The sequence below is a fragment of the Danio rerio genome, chromosome 8 (genome assembly GCF_049306965.1).
Source record: "Danio rerio strain Tuebingen ecotype United States chromosome 8, GRCz12tu, whole genome shotgun sequence".
Taxonomy (NCBI): domain Eukaryota; kingdom Metazoa; phylum Chordata; class Actinopteri; order Cypriniformes; family Danionidae; genus Danio; species Danio rerio.
In genome coordinates this window covers 1,570,398-1,582,943 of record NC_133183.1, presented here as the reverse complement: position 1 = coordinate 1,582,943, position 12,546 = coordinate 1,570,398, and the positions used below count along the sequence as shown (strand labels likewise).

Here is a 12,546-nt window from a genome sequence, read left to right as displayed (position 1 = left end):
AAATGAAAATATTTACGAATAATAAGCTACCTTTATACAAAACAACTTTAACTGGATCACCGTACTGCGATCAGAGATTAGTTTGCTCTTTCCTTAACACGTTTTTATCTCTTCACTGCTTCCGCAACTTTACCTGTAATAGACGCTCTGTGTCCAGAAGAAGGAAAACTCTTCACGCAATGCCATCGGTGCGCTTTCACAAACCATGGTATCAGATTTCCTCCTTTACCTTCTGTAAATCTCCATCGTTTCTCAGTATCCGTCTGCATGCGCTGCTCGTCCTCATCATAACACTGCTGTCATTTTAATATATTTCTTATTTTTTTACAGTAACTCCATCTCCAAAGCTCGAGCTCCACTCCTCCGCTGAAAAACAAAAGGAACCGGATGTTTTTTAAGGATCTATAAGTAATATTCAACAAGAAAACTGTGAGAAATCAACATTTTGATTTGATAAAGAGAAAGCATTGAGTTTTTATTAGCTCAGAGCCCTGCGAAGACTTTTTATGCCACTGTAAATATCATGAACATCATAAGCTTACTTTCGCCCTCATGTATTATGTTACTAAACCGGTTTTATTTTTTAATACTGTATCTAATAATTGCGTAAATGTACATGTTTGAATGTTAATCATACTGTTAATCAGAGCTGTAATATTTGATAGACTTGTTTTTTATTATTATTATTACTGTAAATACAGCGTATACTTTTTATTTTGATGATCAAATCATAATTTCACATTTGTGTATGTCTATATGAGATGAAAAGGATTTGAATCATATATCACCTTCAATAAATCCTTTCTCCTGTTGCAGATGTTGTTGTTGAATGAATCTCATTGTATGTTTCAGATTTGTTTTTTGTATTTGAGGTAGACAAAACAGTATTAATTTCTATATTAAATATGGTTCTCCTTATATTTGAAATGCTTAATTGACTAAACTGTTCAGAACTGTTAAAATCCTTATTTTACAGATAATTGTTTACTTCATTGACGTTTAAAACCTACAGCTCTATTTCAACGATCTAGGCGCAAAGTCTAAAGCCTGGTTTATACTTCTGCGTCAAGTGACCAGCGTAACCCACGTGCATGCAACACGCGTAGCTGTGCATTTATACTTCTGTGCGCTGTCTCTGTTTTCTTCCGAAACGCTAGCTGGCAAAGAGGTGTTAATGTTCCTGTGTCAAGTTTCTTCGCTGGTGTTTTGTTTTTTCTGAACACTTCCAGGATGTACAAGTGGCTCAAACTTGCTCATTTTGAGGCAGAAACCGGCGGACAAGCAACAACTTAAACTGTGAGGTAAACACAAAACAAAACTTTCTATCCGTTGGTATTTCCATCCTTCACGGGATTCCACTTGTAAACAATCGCTCTATCTGGCTCGCGCGGCTCTCGGTCCCACCCTGACTCATCAGCGCTACCAAGCCGACCAATCACAGAGCTTGCACTACGCGTCGTTGCGATGTGTAGTTACATTTTTCAAGAGGTGCACGTCAGCGATGCCACGGCATAGGGCTATGGGTTAACGCGTAGGCTGCGTCGTAGCATACGCGTGCGCTTGACGCAGAAGTATAAATCAGCCTTAAAGCTCATTGTGCAAAATAATATCAATTATAATAATGTGTGTATCTATGTGAAATTATAGAGAAGTTATTGTTAATAATTTAGCAGGTACATGTAGCAGAGAATAAGTGTTGTTATTGTATTATTAACTAGCCAAAAATAAATTAGGAGACTCGTTTTTTTATTATTTTGTATTTGAGGGACACAAACAGTGTTCATTTCTGTAATAAAAATATACAGTTATTATATATATATATATGGGTTAATTCACTAAATAGTTCATAATGGTTATTTTACAGACAATTGTTCAAACAATTGACATTTAAATCTTAAAATTAAAGCTCAAATCAATATATAATAGTTAATAATAGTCAATAGTTTATCAATTAGCAGGTGCATGTAGCACAGAATGTGTTATTTTGTTAACTATTCAAAAATAAATTAAAAGACTCACTTTTTCTGTAGTGATCAGTATTACGTGACGCAGATTGTGAAAATTACCATTGCGCTCGTCTGAAAATTGCAACAAATTGGGCCAAACACGTCTTGAGCCTTGTACCGGGTGTATGATGGGGCCCTTTGTTGCAAAAGTTTTACACTTTGAACTCAAATCAATGTATAAACATCAAGATTATGATGCTTATCAATGTTAATAACACTTTATTCTGTAGGATTCGTGAATTGATCAAAAGAACCGTATTTATCTGCCTTACATATTTGTGTAATATTTTAATTATATAATTATTGATATGTAAAGCTAATGTTATGCATATTATTATTTTTTATCTTATTCTAAACGTAATAATTTGATAAACATAAATTTGTGCACAGAACTAAAGCAAGTATGCCTACCGATAATAATTGCAGATCTATTAGGAATAACACCTCCGAATGGAATTAAATAGGCACCCATAATTATAAAGAAACAGAAAGCTCATACAACAAATAAAAAACGATGAAAACATATGGAAAGTATTCTTAAGACTTAAAATAACTTTAAAAATAAATAAATAAATAAATAAAAATAAATAAATAAATATATATATATATATATATATATATATATATATATATATATATATATATATATATATATATATATATATATATATATATATATATATATTCTGCAATAAATGTCCTGAAAGATGCATCTGTTTCACTCTTTTCAATCTTTTATCTGCTCCAGAATGGCATAATTAAAGGGTTTTTACGCGGACAGCTGCTGAAACACAATGAAACAAAAGGCGGTTTGATTACGTAACTTTCGCGCCACCGTCACCGCCCGCCTTTCCCTTTAAATCGATGTAAATGTAAACATTATGCGCGGGAGACGTTAAAGCTGCAGAAAGAGACCCTCACAAACCCCGCCTACACACTAAAAACCACCGCGTCTCATTGGACAGCAGCTACGTCAGTCAGAAAACCCGCGCTCTGCCATATTTAAAAAGTATATAGTGACCAGAAATCTTTTGCCAGTTGTGATTGGCTACTGTTCGCTGCGAGGATGTCACAGCGGTTGCCATTGGTTAGTTCTTTGAAGCGCTGTAACGTTCTTCTCTCCGATTGGCTACACAAACCCATCGGGCGCGATTTCCAACGCGGGAAAGTACCGGGTCACTGTAACAAGTGAGGCTGTCGGAGGAGCGGGATCAGAGAAGCTCTGCTACATGTAACTCCGGGAATGACTGACTTTACCACACTGCGGCAGGTTAACAGCGGATTACTCACGTTTTAAACGTTTTAATTTAATTCCAACGGTTTTTAGATTCAGTTTTTATCCGTTATGGCTGACAGCAAGCATCAGGTGATTTTCTGCAACGACTCGCCAAAAAGAGTTCTGGTGTCGGTTATTAAAACAACACCGATTAAACCGAGGACCACCGCGGACTCCCTGATGCCCACCAGCCCCGGTTTTAGCGACTTTATGGTGTACCCATGGCGCTGGGGCGAAAACGCGCATAATGTGACTTTGAGCCCCGGTTCAGGCAGCGGCGCCGCCTCGCCCACCCGAACCAGCAGCTCTCCAGCCGAAGCAGACCCGCTTTCCTGCCCGGAGCACCTAAAGGTGAGACACACGGATGCATTATGCTTCTTTAAACAGTCGAGAACTGTATTTATTAATCGTAACTAACTTATAAAGCAACCGATTTTGGTTTTCCGTTAGCAGAAGTGACTGTTACGTTAAAGCGCGCGCTCAGAACGGGATTTTAAATTCTCCATTGTGCGGCAGCTGGAAGTTAAACGTGACGTCAGATGTGCGCGCCAAAATGTTTCTTCTAGAAACTATTTTTTTTTCTCATAATGAGTGCTCGTGTTATTATAACACGTCAGTATTTACATTAGGCTGAATCAGATTTTATATTTGGGCTTTCTGCCTAATATAATTTCAGCTAGGCATTATTAGCAAATTATGTGTAGGGAAATTAATATTAGCAGTCGGTAACTATTAAATGAACGTTACATTGTTCACAGTCAATTAAACAGAGCTAATGTTGTTTTGAAGTCGTTTTTACATGCGAATTCACATTATATATTTAAAGTAGCGCTGCAAACAATATAGGAACCGTGTCACTGTTAAAACTGAATGATTGTGCGAATATAAAACCAATTTTACCTGAATAATAACATATAGATGTAAGTTATGTTTATTATATTGCAATAATAATCCTGATTATTTGATGTATAAGTGCATTAAATAGACATTTCTGGGACATTTATGTCATTTACTATTTATCATATTTACTATTTAACGGTTAAGCTTTTAACCTCTAAACAAACCATGATATTTTGAAGAATGTTGATAAAAATGATTGCAATTTAATTGCATACTAAGTAATTAATTCATAAGTTTTCAGCCATTTCAGTGTGAGTAATGAATTAATATAGTTTCATTTTTAGGCGTCCATTTAATGTAATTGTATATCATATGAAACACAAATGTATTGTATTAGTTGTAATTATTATGTCATACATAGAATGACGCTTTCATATTAAACTGTAGTGTTGCATTAATATATTTATATGAATCCAACAAATATATCAGACTTCAAACTATCAAAGTATTGCTTTAAGAGTATTATTTATAATATAGCTGTTTGATATTGTGCTGTTATTAATTTATAACTTACTGTATATCTAGTGAACATATTCATATTGAGTTTTGTTTATGGCTATTTGTGTGTAATTATAGAGAAGTAATTGTTAATAATTTAGCAGGTACATGTAGCAGAGAATTAGTGTAAATATTGTATTATGAACTATCCAAAAATAAATTTGAGATTTCTTTTTTTTGTATTTAAGGGAAACAAACAGTTAATTTCTGTAATAAATACAGCTCTTTCTTATTTATGAGGCTTAATTCACTGTAAATGGTTCATAATGGTTATTTTACAGACAATTGTTCAAATAATTGACATTTAAATCTTGAAATTTAAGCTCAAATCAATATATAATAGTCAAGAGTTAATCATTTAGTTGGTGCATGTAGCAGAGAATATGTTATTTGATTATTAACTATCCAAAACTAAATTAAGAGACTCACTTTTTCTGTATTTATCAGTATTAGGTATTCGTTTGTTTAAAAAAAAAATCCTTAACACCTCTCAAAATATCAAAAGTACTTTTTTTTATATTGTATAACAATGAATTATAAACCCAGAAAAGTTCATTAACAGTTCAATGTGTGAATGTAATCAGTTATGCAGACCTCAGGTCAGTAGTAAAGCAGACAGTCATGCCATTATTCAGTTCAGTCCAGTGTGTGTGGATCATTGTCATAAACACACTTGTTTTCTAATGCAGGATGGTATCCGGCGTGGCCGTCCGCGGGCCGACACCGTCCGGGAGCTGATCAACGAGGGGGAAAACTCCACCAGCCGCATCCGCTGCAACATCTGCAACCGCGTCTTTCCTCGAGAGAAGTCCCTGCAGGCCCACAAACGCACACACACCGGTCAGTGCTGCTCTCGCGAGTGACTCTGCAACCCAATACTGGGAAACACCCATACACACTCATTTACACACACTCTTACACTGTGGCCAATTTAGTTGATCAATTCCCCTGTAGCGCATGTGTTTGGACTGTGGGGTAAACCGGAGCACCCGGAGGAAACCCACGCCAACACAGGGAGACCATGCAAACTCCACATACAAATGCCAACTGACCCAGCCAGGACTTGAACTTGCAAATTTCTTGCTGTGAGGCCACAGTGCTAACCACTAAGCCACCGTGCCGCCCCTGCAATAATAATATCTCAGATGGAACCCCAAGATATTGTTGTGTTAGTTGTCGTCAATATGTTATTCAGGGCTGCACCGTCAAGAGAAGCAGGCGAGCACTGAAACTCCAGTGAAAATACTGTGGTAAAATACATTGATTATTACATTTACTTTAAACACATGGTACGATGTCATTTAATGCAGTGCTTCTTGTTTGGTGTCACATTTTTTATTATATCTTAAACAGGCAGTAAAGATTATTGATTTTAATCAAACTCGATGGTGAGTTTATAATGGCATGACGGTTAAGCAGAAATGACTAATCCGGCTATTTCCAAATTAAAAGTCCCACTACATATGGGTCATTATAATGAAGAGATCATGTGTGATCTATTTAAACATTCATGTGTTGACCATGGTTTGTTGCTTCTAGCATGTTGGACTCAAACTTGATTCTTGGAGGGCCGCAGCCCTGCACAGTTTTGCTCCAGCCCTAATCAAACACAGCTGATCTGACTAATCAAGGTGTTCAAGATTACTAGAGACCATTAAACCCCATTCACACGGGGCGTCAGCGTCAACGCTTCCCATTCGCTTTAAATGGGTGACGTCAGGCGTTGCCGAACTGCATTGTGGATCCGTTGGCGCCGCTTCAGAGGCGTTGCTCACTGCAAAAGTTGGGACTAGCTCAACTTTTCAAACGCCGACGAAAGCGTCAGCCAGTCAGATCACTGTATGCAAATACACCAGCTCAGAGAGTGGCCAATAGCTGACTAATTTCATTGGCTGACGCTGCCTCTGTCAAGCGTTGATGCTGAAGCCCCGTGTGATTGGGGCGTTAAGCAGGTGCAAGCTGGAGTGGGTTGAAACCAAACTATACAGAGCTGTGGCCCTCCAGGAATTGAGTTTAAGACCATTGGTTTATTGTAAGATAACTGCTGTTTAAATTTGGTGCTTTTGTTGTTGTTCCCATTTTGTTGCATGCACAATTGATGATTCCCTGTAAACCAATCATCATTCAGCAGAGTCTAGCTCCACCCTTTAGCACCTTTTGTTTAGGTTTCCTTGCTAGACCCGTCACAATAATCAATATATGTACCCATCACACAGCACATGGTCATGAGCTTAATCATTTTTGTTGGTGCAATATATATCGCCCATGCATAAAAACCAATTCTAGCTACATTTCAGCTAATTGTGCAACATCTCTATCTCTATTGGAGGTGTCAGTATGGGTAAAAACACTAGTATTTACTATAAATTACTGCAGTATATTTTAATGTGGCTGTCTGACAGCTGAAAATAGATCTGGTAGCAGATATCGCAGCCTCTGTTACTGTTTATCTTGCACTTTTTTGAAAACATTTATTATTATTTATTTAGGAGATGCATTTTCACATCCTCACTCCAATGCCTGATTATTAAACTGTTAAAATAACTAAATGAAATATTCTTAAGAATACAATATTATAAGTTCTTTGGATGAGTGTACTTGCATTGTGATGATATTGTCATTCTGACATTATACTGTATAATGAGTGGCATGTAATGGTCTTAAAATGACAATAATATGATTTATTGAATTATATTTTTGTGCAATAAATCATACAAAGAAAATAGATATCGTAACTGGCCCCCTTCTTATGAAAGGCTCTTGAAAAGTGGTACGGTTGACTATTTTGGTAGTCACAACTTCTCAGACAAAAAATTACAAACAATTCAATAAAAGGCAACTTGTAACAGCTAATAAGGAAGATAATTGGGAACTTTACAGTATTGCGTTTCCTTCCTTTTGAGCAACCATTGGATTAAAATGCCTTTTTTTAAATAATCTTAAATTTTTTTGTTTGAGAATTGTTAAATTGTTTTCATTTTTACCAAAAATTTATATTCGCATTTCCTCATTCTCCACTTGTTTAAAAGAGTTTCAAGTTTCTTTTTCTGTTGAACACAAAGGAAGAGGATATACTGAAGAATGATGGGAAAAAACAGCCAGTGACTGGATGCCGATAGCTGTTTTTTTCCAGCATTCTTCAGAATATCTTTTGTGTTCAACAAACAGAAAAAAACTCACAATTAAGTGGTTGTGAACTTTTATGAGTGAGTAAATGAGACTATTTTTGTGTAAACTGTTCCTTTAAAAAGACAGAAGAATGCAAGCATCTTTGCTTAATACAGCAATTAAAATCCAACAGACTTAAGAAAATGTTCTCAGCATGTGTGCTCACCTCTCTGTGTGTGTTTTTTTACAGGTGAACGGCCGTATCTGTGTGATTATCCAGACTGCGGTAAAGCATTCGTCCAGAGTGGTCAGCTGAAGACACACCAGCGTCTGCACACTGGAGAAAAGCCCTTTGTCTGCTCCGAGAAAGGTGAGCATGATAGGAAAACAACACTTGATCCATCAGCCAATCAGGATTGACTGTTTTTTTTTTAGGAGTCATTCACGCAGACATGCATTCACCTCCTCACTCTGTCATGAAGGGTCACATTAATCATATACATGAAATCCTTTTTGAATTAAATGCTGTAAACATGTTTAACCATTTTAACATTAGAGTCAATAGAATCTTGCTCTGTTTTGGAGCCGACCCCCAGTGGCCAGCTGATGAATTGCAGCTTCAGTCTCTCAGCCTCTGGTTTCTAAATGCACAGGTTTCTTAGATGCTTATTTCTGCTGTGTTTCTTGGTGTTTTAGCTTGCGGGAGCCGCTTTACTCATGCTAACCGTCACTGCGCGAAACACCCGTACGCCAGGCTGAAGCGTGAGGAGCCGACCGGCGGCCCCGGGAAATCACAGGGAGCCGATAACAAGGCTGTTGCAGAATGGCTGACAAAGTGAGAAAAGCAAAAACACTCAAACTCTTGATGAAGACATGCGACGCATTGATGTTTCAGTCTATTAATGTAATTATGCACACAATTATGCATGAGATGATTTTTTGAAAATAAGCTGACGAATAATATTTTTATAACTGAGGCCAAGAGAATGCAATTGTAAATAATTTGTAATAATCTATAAAAATCTATCGGCAGATTGTATCATGAATGGATAGATATTGCAGCACAATATGAATATTTCTATATCCTGATCATATAAAGTGATGCTTGTTTTTGTTCAGATTTTCAAAACTTTATTTATTATTTGTCTGGAACTTGAACTTTTTAATCAACGCAGTTTGAGTAAACTCTGAAACACGAGTTAAACTCCAAAAGTCCATTATTTTTATTTATTTTTATTCAACCAATAACTTTTGTTCAATCCAGGCCAGACTTTTGAAGTCTTCATTTGTTTTTTACATAAAATCAAACGAAAATGAGAATTATTTTAGTATGAGGGCAACAAGCTGAAACGATGTTTATGGTTTTTAATATTTTCCTTGCCAGTTAGCTTGTGTATATATATATATATTAGTTTTTAAATGGCATATGTTTACTGTTTATATATATATATATATATATATATATATATATATATATATATATATATATATATATATGTGTGTGTGTGTGTATTATGCTTGTATAAATACACACATGCATGCACACGTTTAAGAAAATGTTTAATTAAATTTTAATATAAAAATATTCTTATAAATCTATGGAACTTTTTTTTTGTTTCTACAGTGCAACAGGGAAGTGTTGATAGTGCTTCCCTTTTTCCACATTTGTTTTTGTTACAGTCTTATTCCAAAATGGATTAAATTGATTAAATCAATTTAATCCATTTTGGAATAAGACTAACATAAAAACGTGGATAAAGTGAAGCGCTATCAACACTTTACAGATGCGCTGTATATATAATGCAATTAATCTTTGGCTAGTACTTGTGTATCTATATATTTATGCCGTTCGCTGACTTAATGGTGTGTTCGTCAGATATTGGCAGACACGTGAGCAGCGTTCGCCTGTACCGGGCAAAGCAAAGCCTCAAAACAAGAGTCCCCTGGAGGACCAGGAGCAGCAGGACCCGCTTGACTTCCTGCCATCCGATGAAGGAGAAGAAGAAGAGCAAGAGGAGGAGAAGAGCGCCCCCTCTGGCGGAGTAGTGACGGCGCGCCGGCGTCTGCAGGAGCAGAGGGAGCGTCTGCACGGAGCGCTAGCACTCATCGAGCTCGCTAACAACCTGTCGGCCTGAGACACTCGTCAGCTCCAGACATGTGGATATAAGCTACAAGCACCTTATTTCGCTTCCTTATTTCGTACCTTTAGGCTGCTATGATGGTAGATGATATCATTATATGAATGAAGAATGTCGTTTGCTCTTGTTCAGGAGATATTCCTGGAGACGTTCCTTTTGTTTCGTTGTGCACTTTGTGGACATGAGTGTGTGTTTGGGGATTGTGGGTGGATTTGTGTGTGGATTTTAGTGTTCGTATGTGTGTGTGTGTGTGTGTGTGTGTGTTTGTACGTGTGTGAGAAGACTTATGACTAGCAGGAGACCCGCTTTTGCTTTCCCTACGCAGACACCCGCATTAGTCCCGGCGCTTCCATCACTCGCTCGTGTTTAATCATGTATTTATTCTATTTAAAGCAGTGTTGAGCGCCACCTGCTGGCGGCTGTAGGACTCAGGCTTTGCAATCAAACTAACCAGCTTTAAAAGGCATCTCTTAAGGGTACACGCGTGTGTAGTAGTAGTGTTGTTGAAAAGGACTGATATAGGTAGTAATCAATACTGAACATTTCTAAATATTTTGAGTGGATGTTTAAAGCGTCGCTGATTGGCTGGTGTGTTTATATGCTCTGCAGAAATGACTGTGATTGGCTGCACTGAAGTCAGTATAGCCAACCACGGTCATTTGTGTTGAGCATTGGAATACAGTGCACAATCAGGAATTTTTAAAGTGACAGTACACATAAAAATGACAATTCTGTCTTCAGTTACTCTCCAAGTAAACATTTTTAACTCGTATAATTTCTTTGTTTTGTTGAAGATGAAGGAAATACTTGGGAGAATGTCAGTATCCATACGGACACATTTACTGCCATACTTATTTTTCCTGCCGTGATACTAAATAGGTAGCGAGATCTGGTTGTTTACTGACATTCCACCAAATATCTTATTTTTTCCCATCCAGAACAAAGAGTTTAAAACAACCTGAAGGTGAAAATGATTGTAGAATTAAAATGTTTGGGTGTACTATCTGATTGGCTTCAATGACAAATGGTGACAGATTTGTTTGTGTACTGTCCCTTTAAACGCCCCTAATTGTCTACAATAACAGTAAATGATGACAAGATTGTATTTTTTTGTGTACTGTCCCTTTAAACACCTCTGATTGCCTGTTTTATTGCCATGTGACTTATTGGCACCAATGAGAGTAAATGGTGACAGAATATTCATTTTATTTGGTGTTCTGTCCTTTAAGACACCTGATTGGCTACAGTGACAGTAAATGATGACATCATCAATTACATCATCATTCAATTCTTTTATGGTGTACTGTTTTTTTTTAAATGCCTTTTATTGGCTGTTGTGTGGTCACATGACTGGTTGTCTACAGTGACAGTAATCGATGACATGATTTTCATTTTTTGGTGTACTGTCCCTTTAAACCCCTTTGAATGGCTACAGTGATGGTAAATTTACATTTTTTTGTATGCACTGTTCCTTTAAACACCTCTAAATGGCTGTTTTATTGTCACATGACTGGCACCACTGAGGGTAAATGATGACTAGTTTCATTTTTGGTGTACGGTCCCTTTTAAATCCTTCTGATTGGCAACAATGACAGTAAATTGACATAATTTTTAATATTTTGTTTGCACTGTCTCTTTAAACACCTCTGATTGGCTAAAGTGACAGTAAATGATGACGTCATTTTAATATTTTTTGATGTACTGTCCCTTTAAACACCTCTGATTGGCTACAGTGACAGTAAATAATGACGTCATTTTAATATTTTTAATGTACTGTCCCTTTAAACACCTCTGATTGGCTACAGTGACAGTAAATGATGACATCATTTTAATATTTTTAATGTACTGTCCCTTTAAACACCTGATTGGCTAGTGCTGGTAAACAATGACATCATTTTAATTGTTTGTGAGTACTGTCCTTTTAAACACCTGATTGGCTACAGTGACAGTAAATGATGACATCATTTTAATATTTTTAATGTACTGTCCCTTTAAACACCTTTGATTGGCTAGTGACTGTAAACAATGACATTTAAATGTTTTGCATGTACTGTCCCTTTAAGAATCCACTCAAAATGCCAGCATGAAATCTGGTAGTGTCCCATTTTTACAGTTTCAGTATTGGTTAGTACCAAATTCAGTACTTCAGACGACTCTATGTAGTAGTGTATAGATTGACAGTGGAAAGCTGATAAACTGAAGCACTTACCATATTAATCTCTCACTTCAGTAGCTCTTATTTCCAAAGAGAAGTGATGGAAAAAGAGTCTGGATGGATCTCGACGGCACTTGTTTCACCAGTTCATCATTCGTAACACTACATTCTGTTCATTGTTCAATTTGCATCAAGAATTAATTCGGCCTCAAAAACTGGAAAGGTGCGTTTCTGACGAGGTCGGGGATGTTTCTGCGTGGCGTCGAGTTTTTATGTCCATTTTATAGCTGAAAATAATATATTTCCCCCCTGAATTGTTGGAGAAGATCAATGTTTAGCCGCGACAACAGAATGTAATCAAGTGTTTTATTTGGAGATCTTCTGTTCGACTTTGTACATGTGTAAGCGGGCTTTTTCATCATAGTGTTAGCACTTCAAGTCTTCAATAAATGATATAAATCCTGC

At 36.7% G+C, this 12,546-nt stretch overlaps 2 protein-coding genes across 33 annotated transcripts in view; both read left to right on the top strand.

Annotated features, from left to right (window-relative positions):
- cdc14b (cell division cycle 14B) overlaps positions 1 to 815 on the top strand; it is a 45,055-nt gene extending 44,240 nt beyond the window's left edge. For 22 of the 31 annotated variants that reach the window (XR_012383590.1, XR_012383592.1, XR_012383593.1 and 19 more), the window contains 1 exon segment: positions 331 to 815. Coding sequence is in view for 6 of the 31 variants with exons in the window: in XM_073909217.1 (XP_073765318.1) it covers positions 331 to 370 (40 nt within the window). In the remaining 25 variants the exon portion in view is untranslated. 31 annotated transcript variants of the gene reach the window in all.
- Positions 816 to 3,187: 2,372 nt separating this feature from the next.
- Positions 3,188 to 12,545, top strand: znf367 (zinc finger protein 367). 2 transcript variants are annotated; one of them, XR_012383708.1, is made up of 6 exons: positions 3,188 to 3,633; positions 5,370 to 5,520; positions 8,039 to 8,158; positions 8,485 to 8,623; positions 9,665 to 11,028; positions 11,122 to 12,545. XR_012383708.1 is itself a non-coding variant. In NM_001017726.2 (5 exons), the coding sequence occupies exons 1-5, from the start codon at positions 3,352 to 3,354 to the stop codon at positions 9,921 to 9,923; spliced, it is 951 nt and encodes a 316-aa protein (NP_001017726.2). In that variant the 5' UTR covers positions 3,198 to 3,351; the 3' UTR covers positions 9,924 to 12,545. The 2 variants fall into 2 exon arrangements, 1 of the variants encoding a protein (NP_001017726.2); NM_001017726.2 differs by having other exon boundaries at positions 3,198 to 3,633; positions 9,665 to 12,545.
- Position 12,546: the final 1 nt, after the last annotated feature.